Raw genomic sequence first — 27,131 nt, 5'->3', positions numbered from 1 at the left:
TAGTATATTATATTAAAAGGGTAACATATTCCCATTGTTGTTGATGGTAGGAAATAAACTGGTAAAGAAACAAAAATGTATATAAAAAACTATAAAACTTTATTTGCAACCATCAGTAGGCCTACAAATTGTCTACATCAATATTCTTTCTTTCAATTTACTTCGTCAGACTCTCCCTGGATATAAAAGGATTTAAATAAACATTAGCGATTCGTCGCAACTAGGCTAAATCTACCAAGGCATCAGGTGATATAGCAATTTAAATCATTTAAACATTTTCTGAAAGTTTCAATTGGTTTTTGCTGAAAAAATCAACAAAAGAAAATTAATACTTTGAAAGTTTCTATTTAAGTGTTTTCATACAAGAAACCTTTGTGACATTTTATGTATGTAATTAAACTAATTTATTTAAAATATTAACACATTATCTTAGTTAAGTTAGGATAAGTTGGTTATTTAAAAAAAAAAATTGTTCGTTTGATTTTAGATGGATTCCCTACAGTAGGTATTCATTTTTTGATTCGTAACTTGTTCATTTTGTATGTTCAGTAAATTAAAACTAATGAACACATGTTTAATAATTTACACAATACAAACAAAAAGAAAATACTAACATATTTCATACCTGAGTTGTAAAGTTTAGTTTCTAAACATAAGTTTTTATAGGTACAAAGTAATTAATCATATATACACAATACTCACAATCACATACAAATGTTACGCTCTGAGTTAAATGGACGGTTCATTTCCAATGTTAAAAGCTACAGTCCCAATCTTCTCAATTCATTAATGATTCCCCCTTGATTGAAAAATATTTTCTCCCATAACTGTAAATTTAAACCTTAATTATAGTAATTAATATTAAAAATATTATCTGTATTTAATCATAGTTTAAAAAAGTCTTTATTCACATTTCCATTTGAAGTATAATATTCAAGGGTGTGTTTATGACACAGGATAAACCATAAAGAGAAGACATATTTTACAGACCAGTAGTTCTGGTTTGGAATTAATTAATGTTTATATTTTTTTCTCTGATTCTTCCACAGAGTTGGTTTGTTGGTCTGCTCAGTTTGTCACAAGATTACACAAATTTGAAGGTGAAACAAATAATTTATGTGTAGCACTTTTTTGAGTTGTTATGTTGTAAACAGATCTTTCTCTAATATTTAATTTAACTTGCAACCGACCGGTCCCTGATCACAGATCAATCCTTTATAGGTTAAATTATTGAAAACTTTGAAAACCTCCTTCCTTTCCTTTGTGGAGTAGGAAATATGAAATCTTGAAGTGTATCTCAACTGAAGTATGGTAGGTAACTAAATTACTTTAAGTGAGACCATAAGTACTCATCAAATGCCCAGTGGTATAAAACACATAAATCAATATTGTTTCACCTTTTATATTGCACCATCTCAAACAAACCTAACACTGAGGAATAAGGAATCTAGCCATCTGCTTACAACAACAGCTATCCTGAATCTTCAACATTAAGTTCAATCTTCAACCTTAAGTTCAATCTTCAACCTACTCAAATCCAATCATTCTTCAAGAGCTACCCCGTATTTGTACCATTTCTTTCTCCCTCATTGTCTTTATATTCAATAACAGAAACTACTAATATACTTGGCATTCAGCTTTGCACTATAGCCTTTCAACTCAATTTTGTCCTCTGAGTTCAGGGATGGAGAAACTTATACAAAATTACATAGTTTGAATCGTCCCTCGAATTGAAATGTTTTCAATAAACAATGCAAAAATCTATAAACATAAAAAATCAATTACTAGTTATTTAAAATAGTTTAACGGGCATTGACTATTAGTTGTTTAAATTTCTAATGATACTCAGTCACATTACTGTAGTTTGATCAACAGGTAGACACCAATCCCACCTTTCCTTCTGCTGTTTGGATGGTCACCAATCCAAACCTTTTGTCTGTTGTATTTGATCTAGAGTCAACTTCTTCTCTCTCTGAGTAGGGATACTTGGGAATCATAAAACTCACAATACTGCCAGCTGTAAGAAAAGCTTTTCTAAATTAAAACAATAAACTGCCTATTTAAAAGTTGTATAGAAAATATACAACTTATCAATACTGTCACTGAGTGAGATCTAATGATTAAAATATTGACAATTACACTTAAAAAAAAAAAACTTTGATGACATGAAACAAAACAGGTTGATATGAAAAGAAGTGTCCAATTAATTTGACAATGAAAATAGTTACCATACCAGTATTGGGTTGGTTCTATAAAACATAGTTATGTCATGGTGTTGTTATTTAGACCTGTTTGATCCAACAGTTACAATACATATTTAAATAAATAGGGTACAGCTCGTAACATCTAAGCTGGCACTTGGCCAATCACTACTAGTAACTAGTTCAAAAACATTATGTCCTGTCATGCGACCGTCTTCACGACCCATATGAAGGCCCTCAAGTACATAATACCGGTCTTTTCTCTACCTCCACCCTCCGCTTACACTGCCCGCGCTAGGTCAAGTGCCAGCTTAGATATCACGAGCTGTACCTCTTTTTGTTTTAATTACTTGTTGTGGGTAAAATATCACTGGATTACTGAAGGTGCCAGATTAAGGCATAGTCGGATCAATGACAGTCTACAATACTACAAAACAACTAAGATGTAAACATTTGTTGAGGCTTTAGCTTTTGATTTTTATTTTTAAATAAATGTAAATATATTTTGTATAACACAACTGTTGTGAATATTGTAATGGAAATACAAAAATCGTTGGGAGGAACGATCGTGTTCCAACATCTAAAACTTTTAAGGACACCCCAAGATCTGAACATGTTACATTCCAACCAGTTAAAAATATTAGTCTAGAGAGTCTAGAGAGTACGATTAATCTGTGGTTGAAATATCCAATCATCTATCTCACACCTCCAAAAAGTCAACAATAAAACAAACTTACCGAATAAAACTAGTGCACAGAGGAAAATAGGGATGGTACAGGAAATGTCCAGAAGTTGACCAAATGCCAAGTTGCTAAGCATTCCTCCCAATCTTCCTGCCAGAACTGAAAAGCACACACCCATACCACTGCAACACAACAATCAATCCACTCATCATTTTGAAATGAAATAAGAAACATTTAAGTCATTTTTATTTATTATGGGTATGAAATCCATAGCTATGGATCAATGGAGTCAATGTTGTTTCATGATGTTAGTTGACTTTTTGCTAACAACTCAAGTTCTTCTAGTTTCAACATTATTCATTGGAATTTTTATTTTCATCAATTTAGAAGTTTTTAGTTTAACTATGCGGACAAATAAAGATGCAAAATTTCTGTATGAATGTTCGTAAGAGATATTTTATAGTGCTGTAATATGCTATTGCGATGGGGGTACGTTACACATTGTTTATTTTATTTTGAGTTTCCTGCTGATATTAAGCCAAACCGTGCATTTAGCCATATCTGAACTTTAGAACAACTCACGTACAATCAATGGCAGCGACATACAAATTCTTATTGACAACCATGCATATCTATACCACACAACCACACAAATACTATATATAAAAAAAACCTAAATCCAGTTATGCCAAACATTAAATATTGAAATCGCACAACTACACATCTATTGATAAATAGTTTAAGTATTACCAAAATCATTTCTGGAGATACATAATAAATATATAGATAATGATATATCAATTATAGAGTCAACTGAAAGTACAAAATTTATTGTTATAGAATCAAACTAAGAATTTGTGCGATTTAGTTCACATTCGATCTGCCTTGCTGCTATTTCAATAAGACTGTCTACTCATTCACTAGTTACTTACCTTATATTTGGTGGAAACATATCAACAACCAACGAGTTGTACACAACATTAGCTGTTCCAACGGTGAGTTGGAATGCTGAGGCGATTATAAGGTCAGTCATAAGATCTGTGGTGAAGTAAATTATTACCACACACAGCCCAGACATTGCCATTAGGAGAACTGAGAACAAAATTCATACAATTACTACTCACACTAGACACCCAATAGCGTTATCCAAGTTGAATTTCACATTAAACATATGTTGAGATTTTTTGTAAAACAAATTTAATGTTTAATGTTATGTAACCACATTCAATTCTTTTTGGCACACACACCTTTTGGCATTTTTCTCCCATCAATTATAGTTTTATCCATAGAAACAAGGTTGCATAGCTGTATTGTTATGTAATTTGTTTACCTACGACCATATTTTAAAGTAGCCGTTTCAGTTCAGAGTTCTTAGAATTGAAAAGTTTCTCATAACAGCATTGTTTACTTTCATAACAGCATAGTTTTAGTTTTACTCATAACAACACGGATAACGGACCAATGAGGTTCAAGGATTGAGAGAGAAGAAGTAAAATTGTAATCATTCGAACTTCAACTAATCAGCTGTTCAGGCCAATTTAATTATTGAGTGGTGCAATTAGTGTTTTGGTACAATGTTTCGTTACATCACACTGTCAGTGGCAATGAGAGGCTATAAACGAAAACATCACCTCTCTTAGAAGTTATGAGTAGTGATTTTTAGTGATTAAAACACTGTCGTAGATAAAGTAGTGTACGCAACTCGTGTAAATAGTGTTAACGCAATCGTTGCATAAACTGCTATAAAATATGTTGAAATTTCTATTTACTATTCTATTTCTATTTCTATTTTATTTAGCAATAAACCTAATACACTTGAAATAAGCGAAGGCTTTTTAACCCATTGGGGAAGGAATTAATGCGCTACCTGCAGCACCCTCTGGCGGCAATTAATTTTACCGAGTTTGTAGACTTTTACTCTAACTGCTATAGAAAGAAAACCTTAGGTAATAAATTGTTAATTCTTTCACCATGTTGTTCACAGTAAAATTGTCTACAGAAAAGTGGTAATTGGATAGTCAAAGTTCTAAACTAAAAAAATATATATATATAATGATTATAAAAATAAAAATTTTAAAAATAATTTTTTGAAAGTAAACTTGATATACAAATTCCAAGATTAATCCAGACACCAAATAACACTACTATTATAAAGGTCAATCGATTCCCTACGTAGAAAAATCAAAAGTTGTGTACTTTTATAAGTGTAATAACATTAAAAAAAAATTTTTGTTTACCTTACCGCAGCTGATTTTTGGTGATATGTGGTTCCCATGGCAACACAAAATTGTTTGTTATTTGCTAAAATAAATGAATAAATACACAAATCAAGAAGCAAGATATTTATAAACATTAAAATAGTAAGAAGAAACAAAAAGGGTGAAAAATAATAATAACTAAATAAAAAATGGCGCTGCCTAGCGGTGACACGAGTGGCTTAAATAAGTCGGCCGCCGGGCCTGCAGCGGCCGTACGAGTAACGCTCGTAAGTCGGCGCCAATGGGTTAAACCATAAATGAACTTTTACAATGCAAGCTGAATGAACTTTTACATATAGATAAGCTAAAGTTTGTATAAGCTAATCAGTACTAACTAAACAAGAATAAAATACCTCCTTAGCCTTACTTAATTGTATTTTGGTTTCCCAATTCTGTTTTCTCCTAGAGTAGTGTTGAGATAACTGTACCTGGTAAAGTTCTGCGATGCAGGCGGCCTGCTAGAACACCTGAGATGATGTTTCCCAGAAGACCAATGACTCCCATAACTAAGGACTTAATAAACACCGATGTATCCACATCAGTACCGTTGCAGAAGGGTTGTTCTGGGGACTGGACAGTGGAGGATGCTGGGCCAGCTGAACAGATTGTCGCTGGATTGTTGGGGAAGTGATCCAGATGAACAGTAATTCTATTAAACAGCTCAGGCAGCCACAGTCCCAGTCCATAATATCTGAAATGGCAAAGATGATTTAACACAGTGAATTGAAATTTTAGTTTGCTCTGATAAAGTTAAGATGCTACGAACACATGGGATTAAACATAACACTTTAAATTGTTTAGGTAATTTAAGAGAGGATAATATAGACACTGACCTCGTACCAACATGCTGTGAACTTGTTACAAACAGTGAAACAGCTGATCCAATTAAGTAAAAGTCAAAACCAATATAGTAATCTATATATATTGGAACATCCGTATCGATTAGTGTTAACGATACGAGTTGAAAATTTAAGGTACGAGCCTTGGCGAGTGCCTTAAAAACTTCTACGAGTGTCGTTAACACTATTTCTGCGAGTTGTGTGCACTACTTTACCTACGACGGTGTTTTAATTATTAAAAATCACTACTCATAACTTCTAAGAGAGGTTATGTTTTTGTTTATAACCTCTAATTGCCACTGACATTGATGCAACGAAACATTGTATCAAATACTAATTGCACCAATCAACAATTAAATTGGCCTGAACAGCTGATTAGTTGAGTTTCGAATCATTACAATTTTGCTTCTCCTCTCTCAATCCTTGAACCTCATTGGTCCGTTATCCGTGTTGTTATGAGTAAAACTATGCTGTTATGAATGTAAACAATGCTGTTATGAGATACTTTTCAATTCTAAGAACTGTACTGAAACGGCTACTTTAAAAAACGGTCGTAGGTAAAATTGTTTGCCATGTTGTTACCTTTTTAAAAATGCAAAATGACTGTTGTAACTTGACAAGAATGCTTATATCATGATATCAGAGTCAGAGTTGCAAAGGTAAACAGCTTTGTTGAGCTAGATCCTGGAAAATTATGGAACAACAAGTACATAATATAGAGGTACTATGTTAAACAACCGAGGCTAACTTACAACCTCGAGGGATCAAGCACCAAGTCTGAAGATCAAGCTCAAGCCTAGCATTTACGATAGCAGTGTTTTGGCTATTGCAAAATGTGTCACGCTTTCTCTGAGATTGACAACAATAACGTTTCCGTGATCCCGGAAGATGATGCACATGTTTCTGTGACCATAAGGGGTGGTACACATTTGGACGTGATTGCAGAGAATGATGATTATATTTTCGTAACCGCCAGAGATATTCAAGATTTTGCTGTGATCGCGGATGATAATGATGATGTTTCCTTGACTGCGGGAGATATTTAGGATTAAATTGAATTGAATTGAAAATGTCTTTATTCATATAATATACAGTGGTATACATTGAATGGCGTCATTATGCTAAAATACAGCTAACAACTTTATTTAATTTACAATTCCTCCATAAGCCATAAGGTACCTATTTAAACCAAAAATTGATCGGAAACAAAACAAAAAGTATGGTTGTCAGAGTTCATCAAATTTTTTATATAATGGTTTATTTGTTAAATGCAGTTTTAATTTTTTCTAAAAAAATTTTACATTATCAACGTTTCTCAATTCCACAGGTAACCGTAGTAAAAACTTAGCACCCGCATTTAATGTTTTTTTTATTATAAAACTCTAACCTGTGGAAATCAATGGCTTCAAAGGATCTTTCCGCCTTCGCGAAAGACGATGTAGATGTCTATAGGATTTCAATAATCTTCATATTTGTGGGACTGCAGGAGACACCGATGATGTCCACACAACCATGTGATAGTCTTGATTTTGTTGCAATCATGGAGGACAATGACAATTTTCTGTTATCGATAGATAGATTTATGATTTGCCACGATCACGCGAGACGATGATGATGTATATACAACCACAGGAGATAATCTTGATTTTGACACAATCATTGAAGACGATAATGTCCACATCATCGACACTAAACCGCAAAATAAAAGAAACTGCTATTATCAGATTAATGTGGGAGTGAGCTGGTCTAGTGGAAGAGAGCGGGGCTTCAGTGTCCAAGGTCCTGGGTTCAAATCTAGCCAATCACCAATGGATTTTATCAATGTGATAGTGCTGCAACCCTCTAGAACTAGCCTGAAGTAATGTGTAAAACAGTTCCGGGCTAGAGCTAGCGTCTTAGGATGTGAAGATGGGACATAAAAAAAAAACTATTACCTAAATGTGACCACAAAATTTGCAGCTCAGCCGGTGAGTATTTATCAGAGGCTGGCAATGTGGAATGTGTTCAACTTTTGGTGCCAATGCAGCGGCGACTAGCAGATCATGTGATCTCTCGCACTCATTGGCGCTAGCCAGCAGCGTAGTCTGAAAACCTCTAGAATCATGCCAGCGGTGACCAAAGTATGATCTTCTAATTCTAGCATTTCTTGTAATTTATGTGGTGATACTCATGAAACGTTTCTGTCCGTTTCTGAGTCCTCTTCTTTAAACTCTTTCAACAGTCTTGAAGACTGCACCTCAAAAATTTCAAAATTAAAGCCCCATCAAGTGATACCTCATTTTAAAGGCAATCAGTTAAAAATAATATAGGTCAAAACTAAAGAGGTCTCAATCTCAATCCATTACAGAATGGTGGCTTTTTAGTTTATCATCAGCCAGAGAGAACCCACTTAAAATAGACATCAATATCCAGTGTTAAGAGGGTTCCCTACCCCCACCGAAAAACGTCAGAAAACCGCTTCGCGCGGTATCATATAGCGATTCTAGTTTTAACATTTAAATTGTGAACCAAACACCATTTTGTATATAAAGAGTGGTTCTACTAAGTTTGCTTTTTAAAAAATGTCTATGCTTACGCAATCAAGGGCAACGACTTGTCAAAGTTAGTGAACTTTACAGTTAAATAATAATATATTTTTATGAAATTATCGATTTTTAATAAAGCAATATTAGTGTGAAATTTAACTAGAAATATCAAGTCACTATTAGTTTCAAGAAAAGATTATTTTTTGTATGTGCAAAATGAAACCGCGTAAAACCTTGCACGGCGAAAAGTGCTATGATTCTGACGGACTCTAGCGGCCTTTATCGAAACTACTGTCTCGCGGAGGGATACAAATTTTACACATTCTTCATCATTCATAATATTTCCCCCAAGATTTATCCATGACACATAATAACATTATATTAATTATTATAAACCAGTTAAGCAGTATAAATAAATACAGCCAAGAACCTGTTGATAATATAAAAACGTTCAGTCATATAGGTTGTAGCATACTTGTGAAACAAAAACGTTTCAAATTAATATTTCATTTGAATAAATTAATAATTTGAATTAAAATTAAATAAATTAAAATTAATAAATATTAGAGGGAACTAGGGGAGAAGGTGAAAGTGAGTGCACTGCTGGGGCGGGTTTACTAGGATGGGCCTACTTCCACTGCGGAGGCGTCCTGGCGGTGACACGACCAGCAGACAGCGATCCTAGGGAATATTTTGTCGTCTTGTAGTTCCAACTAAACTCACCAGGGTCGCAGAAAATTGAAAACAGTTCGAGGTAGGGAACCCCCTTAACTTTTTAATGCTGGTACCAGGAAAACCATAACTCAGTATTACCAAAACAAGAAACTCAAAAGTACCTTTTCATCGTGTTGACACTTTCACCCAGGACCCTAAAATGGCGTATTTTGGGGGCAAATCAACATTTTTCAATATTAAGACCCATCAGAATCTGTACAACACAACTGATTGATAACTTTCAAAGCAATTATGGAATGATGCTGTACTAAATTGGTTTAGATGTTTGATATATTCTAGTTATCTATATTGACAAAATATTGTATTTTGTAAGGAATGGGACAGATTATCTGTCGATTGTAATAAATAGTAATAGTAATAAGATTTTACTTTGAACATTTTAATTTATTGTTGTTGAGCAGTCTGAGGAACAAAAGTTTTTGAGAACAGGGACAAATCAATTAAAATATAGACACAAAATTACCCATTTTTTTTTTTTTTTTTGTTCTAGGACACTAGGCACGAGCCCGGAATTGTTTTTCACATTACTTCAGGCTGGACCTAGGGGTTGCTGCATTATCACATGGATAAAATCCATTGGTGATTAGGCGGGATTTGAACCTGGGACCTCTGGAACCAAAGTCCCGTGCTCTAACCACTAGACCAGCTCACTCCCCAACAAACTTACCCATACATATTACTGAAGAATAGAAATGACGATAGGAGTGTGATCTTCACTGTTGAAGGATTGAACAACAACTTGGCTTGTCTCACCATGACAGTTAAAGTGCTGTCTTTTGAGCTCTCGCTGTCACTCGTCTTATCTTGCATTTTCAAAGAGGTTACCTGCAAGCAATGAAGACGCATGATAAAATATGTCCGACACATCAGGGTGTGTACCATCTCAGAACTCTCCATAGAGAAATAATAACAGAAAAGAAAACCTACTTCAGTGCAGAGTATAGACAGATTATTTCCAATACATGAAAAAATGAGCTGAAGCAAATAATGTAACACTGGCTTTTAAAACCTCCAACAATCTAAGTTGTATTTTAAACGAAACGACAAAGAAACCTGCCTGTGAAAAGTCTGGGGTTTACAAGATTGAATATGATGATTGAGCTAAGTACTGTGTGGTTTTCCCCCCAGCCGTGTATTCTAGACTAGATTCAAGGTGCATACCCAGTATTAAGAACCATAATAATACAAAATCAATTTTCGCAGCACATTTTATCAACACTAATCATATTTTTCCCGATTTTGACACCAACATGAAACCTTTGAACTACTGCAAAAAAGGAAACTTTATGGATGCTGTAGAGGACTACACAATTTACAAAGCCTCAAAGAAAGATTGAGGAGATATCCCAAACAACCAAATCTATTTTAAATCAAATGAATTATTCAACACTCTGCTCAAACTACATTAGTGATAACAAAGTACAAAGGTCAACCCTGCTTCAACTAAACTGCAGTCTCCACATGTCAACCGACCATAGCCACCTGGGGGTACCTGGGGCCACAGGTGTAGTCCAATATTGATTTTTTATGAATTGTCTAAAATGTTTGTGTATATGTGTTTAATGATTTCACACCCTCAATACAAGTAAAGATTAATTTACTTGACAAGTACTAGGCAAAGACACACTCCCACTTGTACGTAGACTATGCTTCCCTGTCAACAAACAAACATACTTCAGATGTTAGAGTACTAGGCAAAGACACACTCCCACTCTTGTGCGTAGACTATTTTTCCCTGTCTACACACAAGGCGACATGTTCACCAAAACAATCGTCATCCACCCTTAGAGGAGGTATTATGAATCAAGAGACGACAAAGGTGAATTAACACTATATTTATATAGGTATTTAATTGATTAATTTGGTTATAAATGAACTACCAAATTTATACAGTAATATTAAACCCATAATTTCTGCAGAGACTGAATTCAACTAAACTGCTTTGGTCTTTAGAGGATTTTTTTATGTGTATGAGTTCCTGTGATAGCCAAACAAATTTGTTTGTTCAAGAACAATCAGATATTTAACTCTTATTTAAGCTAGTTACTTAAAACTGTATGGTTGAAGGATCTATTCTAATAATGTATTCAGAAAAATTTAAAAAAAGCCAAACCAATCAGGTATGCTGATGATACAACATTGATTATTAAGAATAATACAACTCATGGACTCTACTAAGAGATCACTGAATTAACCAATAAAGCACCAACGTATACTGTCTTCAAAATTACTTGGCAATAAATCCAACAAAAACCATGCAAATAAATTTCAGCAGAAGACAGTTGCAGACAACTGAAGCTACAAATATCACTGTCGATGAACAGTCCAAACTACTAGGCATGACCTAACTCTCTTGGACAGAACATGTGAAAAGTCTGTGGAAAAAATAGGATCTGAAGTTTATGTAATGTGTAGAATTAAATGGATAGGAGGACAGGTATCAACCAAGACTGCATACTATGCCTTAGTTGAGTCCCACACAAGATGGATTAGTGGTCTGTGGTGGAACCACAGAGCAGAACCTTACAAGAATACTGAGACTTCAGAAAAAAGCTATAAAAACGCTAGCTGATCTCAGCCCTACAGAAAGCTGCAGGGAAGCTTATAAATCACTAAAAATCATGACTGTGATATCACTATACATCCTTACAGTAATTAACTATACTTAACAGAGTGAACTTACAAGAGGAAAAGATTCTCACTCACAACACTGGAAGAGCTACAGACTACCTTCTCCCAGCTCACCATACAACTCAATACAGCAAGAAACCTACCTACATGGGACGAAAAGTCTTCAATAGAATGCCCAACCACTTGAAGATCTTAAGAAATCAAGACCTGAAGAGGAAACTCAAAGACTGGCTAATGGATCAACCATTCTACTCAGTAAAAGAATTCTTTGGTCATTGAAATTTTTTGAATTGTTAAGTAAGATGAAAATTCAAATTACAATCTATGCATATGACACTATCGTATTTCTTAACGAAATCTCAATAAAGAAAATTGATTGATTGATTGAACTTAAATTTTTTTTTTTTTTGCCTCTGGAGATACAAAATGAAAAAAGTAAATCGGTCCCAGGTCATCGTCTCACCATGCCACCAGGTATAGCTTCTGCTCTATAGGGAAAATTTGCTAAAATAATACTAATGCACATTACTTACCGAGAATTCAGAAGGATCACATTTGTTGTTGATGGCATAAATGTTGGCCAGAATAGCAAGAGCTTTGTCTCCTTTTCCTTGCACTAGAAGAAACACAGGGCTCTCTGGGAAGCAGAGATGCAGAGCCGCAGCAGTTAAAGATGGCAATGACATCAGGGCAACAAGTAATCTCCAAGAATTGAACACCATTCCTTGCCACTCTACTGACAAGGTCAGTGGAATGATCATCCAGGCAAAACCTTGACAAATACCACCTTGGTTATCTTAAGTTTCAATATAAAAATATATGAAAACTATTTATAAAACCAACAAAATATATTTGTCAATCATCCATAGTCAAATTTTGCAACTAATGTATGGGTTAGGATGGGCCATTAACTTGGCAATTGGAATAAACATAGAGTCAAATTCCAGATGCAATGAATACGTCAACTGAATGAATTATTTTTATAGAGACTTGTTTTCTGTAGATCAAGTTTTAGGTATAGTTTCTTACGGCATACAATGTACTGATGTACGAATAAGAAATACAAATAATTTGATTTGTAGTTGATTGTATTTGAATAGCGCACAATCTGTTTCTCTTAACCCTCCCCGGACAGGTGACGGATATATTCGCCTCAGTCTTTTTCGATAAAGGATGGGTGGCGGATATATCCGCTTATGGTTTTTGATGTTCCGGACGGGAAGCGGATATATCCGCCTTCTCTTCAGACAGACTGGTAGGTGTCTGAGCAGTAACCAGATGTTTCACGGTACCAAGGCACCACTTTCCTGCTCTCTCCATGGCTGTGCTCACTCCCACACTCCCCCCTCTCTCCCGTGCCTACCCCTATCCCGCGCACCACCAACCTCTCCTACGCTCCCCCCTCGACGTTTCGTGCTCAACACTACGTTGTCTTTATTTATTGTTTACATACTGTTCTTTATTTATTGGCTAATGTTGTCATGTTCATATCTTTAAAGACGGGTGGCGGGTATATCCGCTGCTTTTCTACTCATACGCGGACGGGTAGCGGATATATCCGCATAGTTAAAAACGAGTAAAAAATTATTTTGACAGTATGAAGTTTTCCATTGTGTTCATTTTATGTATACTTGTATAACAAAACACAAATAAGGAAAATTAATTGTTATTTTTCCTATAATTTTTTCCCGTTTTATGTCACGATTTTGCCTGTCCGGGAAGGGTTAAGCTCCTCTTACATAACGCTCTTTTTTCATTGAAACTACTCATCCAAAATTGCTGAGGATTTGGTGTACAGTGTGTTTACTCCTGCCTGCTAAAAATATACATTTAGCAATAATGTAAGTTCCTTACTTCAATTAATTAAACACTTTTTTGATTGAATGACTTCATAAACCTAAGGTTCTAAAAATTGTCATTATTAAAAAACAGTGATCTTTGACAAATGTGCCGCAATATTTATTCAAAGAGTCATTATTCATACATACGTTTAGTGAGTTTTACCTGGCATTATTACCCATGACAATGTCCAAAAGATTCCAACGTAACAGATCCATCGTGTGCGGTCAGCAGAAGGAAAGAACTCTCCCATGTAAGCGAAGACCACTGATGACGGCCCCCCCACCCTGTAGAACAACACAATCGACTACAACAGAGGCAGCAAATTACTAAAATAAGGACTGATTATATTTGAAGGAAAGCCAGTCTTATTAGGGATCTTGAAAAGGATAGAGTTCAGTTAATTAATAAATGGTTTAAATACCTTAACTGTCAAATGATCCTTGGAGTAGTATTACACTACTGCAGTTTCAGCCCTCAGAGGCTAGCTCCTCGCCTCCACGTGTCACGCATCAGTGCCGGTACATATGAAAAATGTTTGTGACTCTTACGTGTTATTTGTTTTTATGTTCCTGTTCGTGTCCGTATTTGTCTTCTTGTAGTTTAAATGTGACGAATTCGTATGAATGACAACTTTTGACTTCCTTTGACACCTGAAGAAAGCCCCCTGAGGGCTGAAACCGCAGTAGTGCAAAACTACTCCAAGGATCACTTGACAGTTAAGGTATTTAAACTATTTATTAATTAGGTAGCTAAAATTATTCGGAGGCTAACATCATGAAAGTTAATTTAGTTTACCTGAGAAAATCAGAGTCCAGGTACAAATATAGATACAATAAAAGGTCACAAGCTCTTTCAGAGAGTAGGTTGCACAACTTATTTTAATGGCTCTAAAGGCTCACACTGGGCCAGGTCCGTAGTTTGCATGTGATGTGCAATGGGCCACATAGATAATTGCGCCCCTCTCCTACTGCATTGTGGGGAGTTTTCCTCATCCTAGCGCCCCAACAAACCTAAAACCTCATGTACACCTGGGCCTGGGCCTGCATTTATTAAAGTTGCCCTACACGTGTCCCCACACCATGGGGTGGCAGTTCTGATTATTCAGATAATGGCTATCTAAACTATTCCTTTACAAAAGATACATACATTAGAATTATAATGGCTGTGATATGATTCTTAATCAGTTTTATACAGTTTTCATACTAACTTTGGACAAACTCTAGATCATAAATTATTACAATTTCCTATATACTTTTTACTTATGTACTGCTAGAGGTACATTAAATACCCTTTATGTAATATAAAATATATACAGATAATTACAGTAAAAAATCTATAACACAAAATTGAAAAATTATTTTAAAAATATAGATTAGAATTAAACCTTACTTAAAAGTTTCACTAAACCTAATAACTCACACAAAACCATTGAGAAATCTAAATATCAGGAGAAGGTAGAAATGCTGTGAAAAGCTTGAGCATAAAGTTAGAATTCCATCAAATAACATCCCATAAACGATAACAGTCTTTCGCCCCATCACATCAGCAATGACACCCCATAGGAAGTTGCTAGCAATCCCTCCTGGAAAATATGATACAAATCCATTACAAAATTATTTAGTTTATGTAATTAACTAGGAAAAAAATTTAAACATAAATTTATTGTGTATAGTATATTTAATTTATATTCTTGTCTTATAAATGTAGAATTAACATCTTTGAAATGTATTTGTCACAACTTTTTCAGAGTTTCATCATATGGTCATCTCTAAAACTTTGATACTTCCATTCTCTGCCAAATATAAAATTTCCCAACTGCAGCAATCCTCAGACTTTTCTGATTAGATATCTTCTAAAATATTTCCATAAACAAGGTATATAAAATTATTCCCTATTTAAATAGCATACAATTTATTTGATTACTTAGGTTTGCTACAACAGGGAAGTGTAAAGAAGGAATAAGGTTTTTTTTCAAATTCTAAGTATAACAAGAAATAAAATAAATTTACCAAGTTCGATCAAAATATAACCACAAAAAAGCAATTACTAAATTTTGTTCTCTCTCCATAACAATACGATGGGAAATTTAAATGTATAGTTTTTTTTAGAATTTCCTACCCAACCTATAATCCGTACAACAATTTTTCAACATAACATTTTTTTAGCTCCACAGGATGGCTATAAGGAAAATTGGGCAACTTTTATATTTTTGTATGAATATGAATTCGAAAAAAAATGTTTTAAATTAAAAACCACTCTTCCTGCTTTGCGAACTCATTCAAGTTTATTCAGCTCTACAGAGTTATGCCAACTTTAATCAAAATCTGACCAAAAATACTCAAGTTATCATATTGACTGACACACGTAAATATAAACATTTGAACGAATAGTATTTTTGTACTCTAGGGACATCAAAATGAAAAAGTAAATTCATCTTGGGTCTAGGTGATTCCGTTCCACCTACAGTAATAGCATCTTCTCCCTAAAGGAAATTTGCTAAAAGCAATGGTTAATAATAGAAATGTGAGGATTTTTATCTACCAGCCATCCATTTCCTTTGTATAACACTTGGATCTTTATGTCAGGTTTATTACTTAGGCAAAAAACTGCATATAATGTAGTGATAAAATATGTAAATAAAATTTCAAGAAATGTAACGCTGCCATATGAAAATGCGCCGGATGTTGATATAGACTAAAATCAATGGTTTACCAGCTAGGAAAACAGCATTGAGCAATCCCATCTGAGCTGAAGTAATATGTAGATCACAGTGCACTGAGGGTAGGATGTAAGCATTGAGGTTGTTTTGCAGCCCTGCAGCTAAGTACATGAATCCACAGGTCAGAGCTAGCCACAAATGGTATCTGCCAGTGCCTGGAAACAAGAAAATCAAATAAGTCAGCAGTTGACACATCTGAAAATAATAATTATTGATTTTGAAAACACCTACTAACATAAAAAGAGGGACAAGTAATGGTTCAGGACCAATTTTAACTACAACTTTAGTTTGGAAACTAATCTCTGTTTGGTCACTGCGGCAGAAGTTTTGGGTACAACACGGGCATTTTGGTACAGACGTATGAAGCAGGTCATTCGGCTTCCAGCCATGATAAAGGCAAGGTCAAGTGAAAACTCATTTTAACCCTAAGGTATCTCAAAATGTAGGAGACAATAGAAAATCTTTCCAAATGTGAGATTTGAGCTAAGATTTTTAACACCAAAAAATATTCTGCAGCATATTTTAATTGGATGTTTTGTGTTGTGTGGACACCAATTGTGATGAATGAAGGAGTAGTTCTTGAATGGGTTCTTTAGCAAAGAGGGCCATTCCAAACAAACGCCGTGGTATGCTGGCCTCTGGTGATTTTGCATGAAAACGCTCCACCTGACGCTGCTCAGATAACAAAAGACCTTCTGGGAGATTTCAATAGGGACATGCAGTATTCAAAAATCTTATAGCTCAGATTATTCAGCTTCTCCTATAGCTCAGATTTGGCTCCAAGCAACCACCATCTCTTCTTGCAATATCATGAAGAAGTGGCTGGGATCTCAGCTGTTCTGTGATGATGAAGAACTGTAACCGCATCTCCTAGTTCTTTTTTCTTCTTAGTTTATCTTCTCCAGAAATTTCTTTGGCAGGCTGCAGCTTTTAATGAAGATGGAATTTCATAGCTTGTAAAAATATATATGATGTATGAATGTAAAAATGTATGATAATTATGTTGAAGGATAAAGTAGATATAGTTTTAAGATGTATATGATAAATTGTTACTATTTGCAGAGTAGTTTATCATTTAACTGACTAGAGATTACTTTCCGAACAGAGTTTATCTATTTTCAACATGTAATTTATGCTATAGAGGTCTGTTTAAAAGGTATCCGACCTTGTTCAGGAAAAGCAATATTCATCAAAATTTGTCTTAATCATGTGACCTCCTTCAAAATGGTCCCCTAGGAGCTTCACACATTTCTTCAAGCGTTCCTGCCACTTTTGGAAACAAGCCTTGAACTTTTCTTTCTTAACGGACTTTAGATGAGCTGTCACATTTTGCATTATCTCATTTCTGCTATCGGGTGCAGTTTTTAGACTACTACTAGATAAAAAGTATACTTGGATACTTTTTGAACAATCCTCGTATGATACATTTATCAAGAACTTACCGATAGTATCAAGTGCTACAGAATAATCCACATCATTCTCAGGTGGGACGAGAGACTGACGATGTGGATGTCGAATGCTGACTTCACTGACAACTCTAAGGATATCTGCTGTACTGCTGGAGATAGACTTTGACCACCTCCCTGGAACAGGTAACAGGTAATACAGCAGTAAGTATCAAGAAATGTATAGATTGTGTCAGTTAGGATAGGGTATAGGAAGGGTAGAAAGCTCTCCTGCATCTTGCAAACACACACTAATTGATTCGACCTATATGTTCGGATGGCAGTGGGGTGCAACAAGTTGAATGGCTAGAGGCTGGATATTTATTACTTTGAACCACAGGTTCATATGAAATTGCCAGTGGAGTTTTGCTATGTAAGACTATAACTAGGTAATTCAAAGACTACATCAAGCTATAGGTCAGATAATAAAGCTGTTTGAGCATTGAAGATATCTCAGGACAAGCCATACGATCTTTTTTTTTTGCAGAAACATTAAAAAAATATTCTACTGAATCATTTTCTTTATTTAAGCGATGTGAAATTGATAGATTAGAAATAAATGAAAAACCTTTATGATAACAATCTATAATAGTTTTTACATTTCATAATTTCTTTGTACTAATAGTTTTACTAACCGGTGTAAAGTATTGTTTTAAAAATATTATTTAAGAACAATCATTGACTCATAAATCAAGATGGTTATTATTTTTTCCAGTCAATTAGTTTCACTGTCAAGAATATAATCACAAAACTGGAGATGTGCTTAGTCTGCAGGATTGCTGCAACAGCAGTTTTGGCATACGTCTCAGGCAAGATTCTAGATTTACACAATTTGAAATAGCCCCATTAAGTTAATGCAAGTGTTGTTTCGACAATTTTATTTTTATCGTTGATATAGCTCGTCTAGCTTTAAGAAAACTATTTTTAGCTGTAAACACTCCAAATTATTATATTAATCACAGCTTGTTTACATACTAAGGTTGAGAAAGCACTTGCTATATCTTCTCAAGATATCTAAATTTAAACATTTGCTATCTTTACACATTTTGCCAACACACTTGTGACGTCATAAGTATTTTGAAAACAAACTGGCTACTTATCTAATGCTTTGATTAGTTTGGCTTGAATTCCTCTGATTAGCCCTAGGAACATTTTAAATTAAATGATAAGATTTAAGATAGCAAGTCAATTGGTTACACAATAAAATATGTCAACCCAGCAAACTAAGGTTTGCTGAAAATTGAAAAGAAAATTGCCCATTTAGTACATTGTAATTAGACCAAATAAACCGGGACATCCAAAATAAAAGCACACTTTTGACTCCAAACTCCAAGTTCAGTAGGCTACAGTCAACATAATGTTCGGTAAAAAGTTACACTTATTTGAGCCTTGGTTATGGGGGGAGGGGGGGTTAAGGTTGGAAAAATAGTACTTTTTTTATTGAATATATCAGAAACTATGCATTTTAGGGTAAAAACGTCCCATACAAAAATAATATACATAAAGTCTAAAGAAGAATGGTCTTCTTCATTACTTGTTAAAGTGAATGGTTAAAGAGTTACTGAAGATTAAGAATTAGTTATTTGTGCAACTAGTGAGAAAAGTGAGCAATTGACTCACTCGAGAGAAATCCTTACTCACGAGCCGTAGGCGAGTGAGGAATGGTTTCTCGAGTGAGGCAATTGTACTTTGAACTCGAGTTGCACATTATACTTTTCCTACAGTTACCATAAAACAAATAAATTTGTGAAGAAACATAACCTATTTTTACACAGAAGTGAACTTTTAATATAACATTTAATGTGAAGTGACAAATACAACAGTATAACAGCTGACCAGCTGATTTACAGCCAGTGCTGCCAACGTATTTCGTGCGCATACGACGTTGCCTGAATGTTACGCGCTCACTATTTCGTGCCTTCACGTTGCAAATCTGGAGTGAGACAAAGTAATTAGAGTGAGACAATGTTAACATTGTCTCACTGATGAGCGAATTGGCCACTTTGCTTTCTCAAATCAGTGAGAGAACATGTACATTGTTAGGTAACTGTAGGAAAAGATATTTTTTTACCATCTTTAACGCTTTAAAAGTCCTGGAAGTAGCTAAATATTTCAAAAAATAATAAATATAGAGCTACAAAACTTGGAACAAAGTCACTGAATACAAAAATAATTTTTATTTATTATTTAGTGATACGCTAAATTCTCAAGAGGGTGACCCGCTCGGAGTTAGAAGAAAATCTTTAAGGTTAGAAATAGGTTGATATGTACATAAAATTAATAAAGGTCTTTGTTAGTAAAATAAAATGCCGCGAACCCAAACTCAAAGTGTATGAAAAAACAAAGCCCAGAAATGAGGACAGTGTCTGTTAGAACTCTGGTTTTTTTCCACACAAAAATCATTTTACAGAAAAAAACACATTTGAAATAATTTAAACCACAAAACAAACAATGCACAGTTCTATAGTGGGTAATTTTGCTCCCAATGGTAAAAATGGGTAGTATGTGTTACGTTTGGACCTTCGGCTGTTGGTCACATTGTATGTTGGACATCAGCACAGCATAGTAGGTTGGTGACCTTGACAGAGGTATAGTGGACTGATAGTTGCAGTAATTATTGTATTAGATCTGATGAAGTAACAATTAACATTGTCTCGCTATCAGGATCATGGACCATACCAACTTGCTAAGTAACATGAAAGTAATGGTGATTTTTGATAAAAGCTTTGTATTCTCCAATTGCTTAATATACTCCTTATGTAGTTTTATTTTTTATTCCACATTACTTAATTCATAAAATTGTAATTAATTTTGCCCATTCAATGTCTTTTGGTAAATATATTCAACTCTTGGAATATACAATCTTGTGGTAACAGCTTGTAATTAAGCTTTTATTTGATCGTAGACTATTAGCATTGACTATTGGACACTGAAGTAGACATCCCACCTATTACACAGCTGTCGCCAATTTTGATTTAAAAAGAACATAGGTAAGTGAGCCAATCACAAAATTCGCTAGTGTCTAACATTCTATTTTCTATTTTACTTTGTTGTTGAGGACATAGTTGATGGGTCATAACAGTTGCTATAGCTCACAATAAGTCATTCTGTTAGTTCGACTTGGTAAAAGGTTTGTGTGTTCAACAGAAATCAGTAATTTACAACAGGGCACAATATGTCGGAGGCTCACATCAATTACGACGACTTTGGTTAAGAAAATGATGACAACTTTAACATGGGGATGGAATGTTAAGTTATAACAATAATTAAGGTATCAGTAACACAATTAATATAGGTTTGTTCAATTCCTTTGTGAGATATCTTTTTAATCAACGTTTACTCAACACCCTTTATTAAATAATCTTTTACTAGATTTCTTAAGATAAACTAACAATTGAACTTCTACTTTGAGCTTACAAGAATTTAAGATTTTATTTTATTTTATCTGTAAATGTTACTCTCATAAAATGTATTTATACATTTTCTAAAGTGCAAACAAGTAGTATTTTTCAAGAATAGCCAATCATTTTCTCCACAGTTAATTTAATAAATAGGCTACAAATTTTGTATTTTTTTATAATGGTAAATATTACATTAATAGTGTGAAATCTAATAAATAATCTTGTACAAACTCAGCTTGATAATTTACAATAAAAAATAGGAGAATGGGAAAAGTTGTAACATCCATATCATCAACATGCAAACAAAGTTTAGAATAACTAATCATATTTAACCTAAACACAATGTGTTATAGAATTATTCTTTGAGAAATAAAATGAAACCTTTACTTGTAACTTTCTCATAGTGTTTGGACTTTAACGGAAGCTATTATAATAGCGCTTGATCATAACACACATGTTTGACACACCAGGCTTCTAATTGCACTAAGTAAGTGTCCACGACAGGAACTGATGACCAGACTCTCTCTACTATGAATCTATACTTTGAATGAATAGCAATGACAAATAATATTAATTGATATATTATATGATTAACCCTTCATGGGTTTCATTTCACAAACACAAGATGTGACTCAGGGGCAACATAAACAAAGAGGGTAAATATAGGTATAGAGTAAATAAATTCAGTTTAAACTAATGACATAAATATGGGCTAAACACTGGTTGAACTATAAAAAGTATGCAAATAATAATAATAACAAAAAACAAGAGATTACACACAACAAAACCTTCCGAGAACTTAAAAGCACAAGAAGTGAAACATGGTGGTGTCCTCCATGCTGCATGAACCTTAAGATTTAGGCAGAAGGTTTTGGAGAGTGGAATAAGGTCAAGTTGGTTCATAGAAAGACGTGTATGAGATATTGTGTCTTCTATGACTGCCGCCCGGTAAAAACACATATTTTAAAACTAAAATACAAGCTTCCAAGGGAAAACTCTGTTAATTCACCCATCAACGATTAAGATAATTTGTTTTCTTCATGAGTCTAAGCAAAAGTACTGGTCAAAGAAGGGAGGAGGGCTTAAACTAGTATGTACCATAGGTAAACAATAAGATGGAGTAGGTCTTCATCAAATTGTTTGTGTATCTAATTGTTTTTGGATGCACAATTATAAAAATGATAGGTAGTTACTACATGATTTATTTTAAAAAAATTATCAAAATTGAAAAATTGTTTGACGATAAATGTTTAGTTTACTTGAACCAGAAAACAGTGGCGCCCTGATTTGAGTCCATCTCCCTCTCACAGAAAAATTAGGCTACAAGGGATTGTTCCTTACAAGAGTTTATCTGCTTGAGTGTGAGTTTTATAACAACTGAATAGAACTTATTCTGGTTTTTATTTGAGAATATTTGGTAATAAAAATAAAGGCGGTCCACTGATTCCTTTATTTTTGTTTTCCTAAAAATCTGTTTCATATAAAAAACTATATTTTTAAAAATTGTTTCTATAGTATACCTACTTTTAATAAATAATATAAACTATTGAATTGTTTTCCACCTTGCACCTCTAACAAATCTAAAACCTCTTGCGGCCCTAAGCCTGGATCTACTCCACCCTTTTATAAAAGCGGCCCTGGTAACAGCTTCTTCCTTTTAGGGGATTTTACTAAATGATGAAAATCTTAGGAAGATGTACAACAGTTTTTAGCCAAAGGAAAAATTAACTGACAGAAGAGTCATCATCAGGAATCTTCAAAAAATATTGATTGAAAACTATAACAAATTGAAAGTGTTGGACATTATCTGATGTCCTATCCTAACTATAAGACATGATTACAGAAGCGCTCTAAATAAAACATATTTGCTACTGCGAATTACTTTAATATAGCAAGTTCTCTCCTCTTGTAATATCTGAAGCCTGATTCAAGTCCGCTTCAAGGTAAAGCTTAAATGCGCTTATGGTAACAAAATGTTTCTTTCTTATTTTAGGGTGTATATGACAATGTGCGCTCTAATCAATGGTGATAAAACCCACCAGAGGAAAAGTAAATGGCTCACAAACAAACTTTATGTTTGGTGGTAATATTTTCAAAGTTGGCAAAATAACAAGAAATAAAACGAAACATCGAAATACACTCTGGTAATCCTGGACAGGAACATGATTTAAAACCGTCATTCGTTGACCAATAGGGGGATAACTCTATAAGGGAGTGTTTAAGAGAGTCTCGGTGCTGCTAATTTCTCAAACATCGCTTAGCAAAGTTGAAGAAACTCCACACGAGGGCTGCTCACAGAAACTAAACAATCTGCTAACATTCGCTATTTAAACACTCAAGAAGGACCTCCATACCCTAAGGCTACAAGAAGGTTACGTGCAGCCCAGCATTTATAAATGTTCTTGGAAATCAACTGACTGAGCACCAGTAGACTCTATTGTCCAATACTGAGAAAAGTCAGTAGCTTTTTGATGATTCAACTGGACTCAGCTATCCCTGATCACTGGACTTTAAATAAATGATTCTGAGTTATGAAAAAACTTAACTTATAGTCAGTAAGAAAGCTACAAGATCATCTCACATCATTCTACACTCATCCTTCTCTAGCTCATATTTCAGTTAAAATACGCACCTAGGGTGGGTCCCCCTCTCAATTGATAATTGATCAAATAAATAATCTTCCATTATCCGACCATCCGAGTTATCCTACATTTCCCGTCAATGATGGAGGACCATGAAATCGTGTGCTATTTCTCTTTGGCATGACTGTACACTTCAGCGTTCCCACAACTACATTAGAAGGATATCAAAGACTTTACCCACACACACACTCACAAACAAATATACCAGCAATCACACAAAGACACAAAAGCACTAGGCCGGCCCGTGGTTTTCATCTGATGCGCTCTGAGCCCAAGAGATAATTGGGCCCCTCTCCACCTGCATTGTTGGGGAATTTTTCTCTTCCTTACACCCCCCAAACAAAACTAAAACCTCTGGGGCCAGTGGGGCCCTACGCCCGGGTCCATTTATAGAAGCAGCCATGGCCCGCCAGCCGAGACCATCTGCTCAAAATAGAGATTTTTCATTGCCGTCACAAACTGGGAACGGTGTTTCAAGGGTTTTAATGTGCAGGGGTAAGCCATCCCTCAGACAGCAAGCAATAACAACCAAATCTATGTCATAATCTGTGGTCACATGATGAGGTAATAATATGGTCAAAGAAGAACGCAAAATTCGTGATTTACCCTGAGACAAAAATTTGTAATCTGATATCAAATTATTTGGGGAACTGATTTAAAATTTTTTTAAACCGATGAACCAATGAATCTTTGATCATTTAATTTCAAGATGTGTGCCTCAAGGTAAAATAGTGTGCTATGATAGCCTCACGTTGCACGTTGCAGACCATAGACAAATCTCAAACAGTAGTTCTGAGACTGCTGGAGTATACTCGCCTGGGTCACAGTCACGTCATTGATCAATGAGTTGCAGGGAGGTGGTAGGAGTGATTTGAAAAAGTGTAGTTTAGTGTGTTATGGCAAAAAATTCTGTATTCTTTTCAGTGAATGTTTGGAGACAAAATGAGTTGTGTGTGCCCGTAATTACCATGTCATAAGTAAGTGAAGAGTTTAATTATATGCCAAGATTCTTTACTTTCTCGTAGTTGTGTAGTTTGTGATAAGAGAGTGATTTTTAAGTAGGGCTTGTTTGGTGTATAAATCCATAGTTGGTCTATACCCCACAACGAGGTTCATCACCATTTTCTGGCATCATTTTTGAAGAGAATGACTTACATCTCAGCTCTTTAGTTTGCTTGTACGCTTTGATTTGCTAGTGAATCCAAGCTAAGGTCAGTGATATGTTTTTATATTACAAAAAAACATATCCGATGCTGACATTCATCGCCAAATGACTGAAGGTGATGTTGATGTCTCTAATGAAATGAGTGAGGGTTACGTGTGGAAATGGGTTATGAAGTCAATGGCCGTGAAATCCTTTTTCTCAGCAGTCTTCTTTGAGAAATCTGAGTACCCACCAAAAGAGCAATTCCTTAAAAATTAGCATTTTCAAGGCCATCTTTAAACTCCCAAGCTTATTCCTCCACTTTATCTTTGCATCAGGGTCATAATCTCCAGTCATATGACGATGAATGTCGGCATCGAATAGGTTTCTTGTAATCAAAAACTTATCACTGACCTTACCTCAGACACGGCTGGAGATTTGATTTTTTAAAGATTTTAAAAACTCACAGCAAAACGTAATACATGACAGCTAGAGAGCTGAAATTGTGTCATTCTGTTCACAAATGATGCCAGTAAGTGGAGATGAGCCTCGTTGGAGCGTATAAGCGAACTATAGATTTATATGCGAAACCGGTTCTTACTTATAAAACTGCCCTTGTACTTCCATTACTGCCACTGACATGCTATAGACACTTAAGAAAAAAATTCCCTACCTGCTTTCTGAGACTTATCTAAATATTCATGCTGTATTTGCTGTGGATAGTTGGTGGTAAATGTGCTAATGTTGACACAGTTTTTATAAAATGAATTTAATCTTAGATGGAAATAAAAACTTTATTTTACCAAATGCATTATACTTTTAAGCTTAATATTTTTAAACTTAATATTTTTATTACCAATTGTTTTAAGCATAAAAAACATTTTAATACTTTGTTGTACAAATTAATTTATCGCTAAAGTGTCTAAAAAAAATAAAATAATATTTATAAATAGGTCAAATTATAAATTTATGTTCCAATACAATACTAATGAACTTTGCAGTAAAAAGATCCCTCTTTGGATAATCTGTCAACTTTGATGTACCGGTATTTTTATTTATAATTTTAAAACTAAACCTCTGAAACCCAATAATTTCCATAAATATAAATATTTAATTAAACGTAGGCTAGTTAAAAAACAATATAAGATTAATGATAAATTATCTACTTACCTCTATTTGCCATCTTTCAGCCACTGTAGCCAACAAAGGTGTGCGGTGCGTGTAAAGTCTACCGGCGGCGCTAGCAATGACTCTCCACCACTCCCCCCCCCCCTTACTTAGTCATTGTTGCTCCCGCGTCATTGCCGATTGCTTAGCTCTTGTTTCCTAAACATCCCCGATAAAGAATTGCTTATGTTAACGCAATCTAAAATACCAGACGTTGTAAGTAAGTTAAAGTCCGTCTAAAATACTGCCTCTTAATATCGACAAAACAGTGACAATGTTACATAAAACCAAAAACTATGTTATTTTTATATGTTACATTGTTACAAAGACGAAAAAAGAATTTTAAGAGTCAATGATTTCTAAGGCCAACTGATGGTTCCACTGAAGTTACGTTACAAGTAACTTAACGAGAAACTGATTTTCACGAGATATTTAAAAGTACTGTATACAGTTTTTGCACGCTCTTTAAGGGATTTTGTAAAGCTTACGAACTGCAAAAAATCTGCATCGGCCCGCGAAAACATGAAAGTAGTTTTCATTATCCTTTATTTTATTTCACTACAAGGTTGAAATAGATAGCTGAAACTCGAGAATATACCATTAACATGTTTTGCCGTTATGTTGATAAATTTGCATTTAAAACCCCATTTGTATGTGTCATTTTATTTCAACACAAATTACCTAATTATGCAAACTTTTATCGTATCTAGGTGAAAATATTTATTTATTTATTTATTTCAATGGAAATCGCCATTTTACAAAATAAAATAATACATGAGAAATGGCATACATAAGACACGATACATAACAAGATAACAACAAGATAGGCTACATAAGAAAACATAATATGGATGCGTAAGAAATAGCGTGATGATTTGAGATTACAATGATAGTGTGTG

The 27,131-nt window shown here is 34.5% G+C and overlaps 1 protein-coding gene across 1 annotated transcript; it reads right to left on the bottom strand.

Annotated features, from left to right (window-relative positions):
* Window positions 1-114: 114 nt before the first annotated feature.
* LOC128998373 (synaptic vesicle glycoprotein 2C-like) lies at window positions 115-26,249 on the bottom strand. The gene is made up of 12 exons (XM_054424483.1): window positions 26,236-26,249; window positions 17,876-18,016; window positions 16,427-16,588; window positions 15,134-15,296; window positions 13,877-13,998; window positions 12,406-12,644; window positions 9,909-10,066; window positions 5,571-5,833; window positions 3,817-3,976; window positions 2,939-3,066; window positions 1,893-2,017; window positions 115-827 (listed from the first exon to the last, which is right to left on the bottom strand). Exons 1-12 carry the CDS (start codon window positions 26,246-26,248, stop codon window positions 762-764), a joined length of 1,740 nt encoding a protein of 579 aa, XP_054280458.1. The 5' UTR covers window position 26,249; the 3' UTR covers window positions 115-761.
* Window positions 26,250-27,131: the final 882 nt, after the last annotated feature.

This window comes from Macrosteles quadrilineatus, unplaced genomic scaffold (genome assembly GCF_028750875.1).
Source record: "Macrosteles quadrilineatus isolate MER2022 unplaced genomic scaffold, UCM_ALF_1.0 Scaffold_7__1_contigs__length_78375512, whole genome shotgun sequence".
NCBI lineage: Eukaryota > Metazoa > Arthropoda > Insecta > Hemiptera > Cicadellidae > Macrosteles > Macrosteles quadrilineatus.
This window is presented reverse-complemented; position numbering and strand designations above follow the sequence as displayed.

Coding starts and splice junctions, on each gene's coding strand:
- LOC128998373 (XM_054424483.1), bottom strand. Junction 5,834..9,908: donor TTCTTCAGTAATATGTATGG/GTAAGTTTGTTG, acceptor TTGCCATTTCAG/ATATTATGGACTGGGACTGT. Junction 3,067..3,816: donor ATGTTTCCACCAAATATAAG/GTAAGTAACTAG, acceptor GTTGTGTTGCAG/TGGTATGGGTGTGTGCTTTT.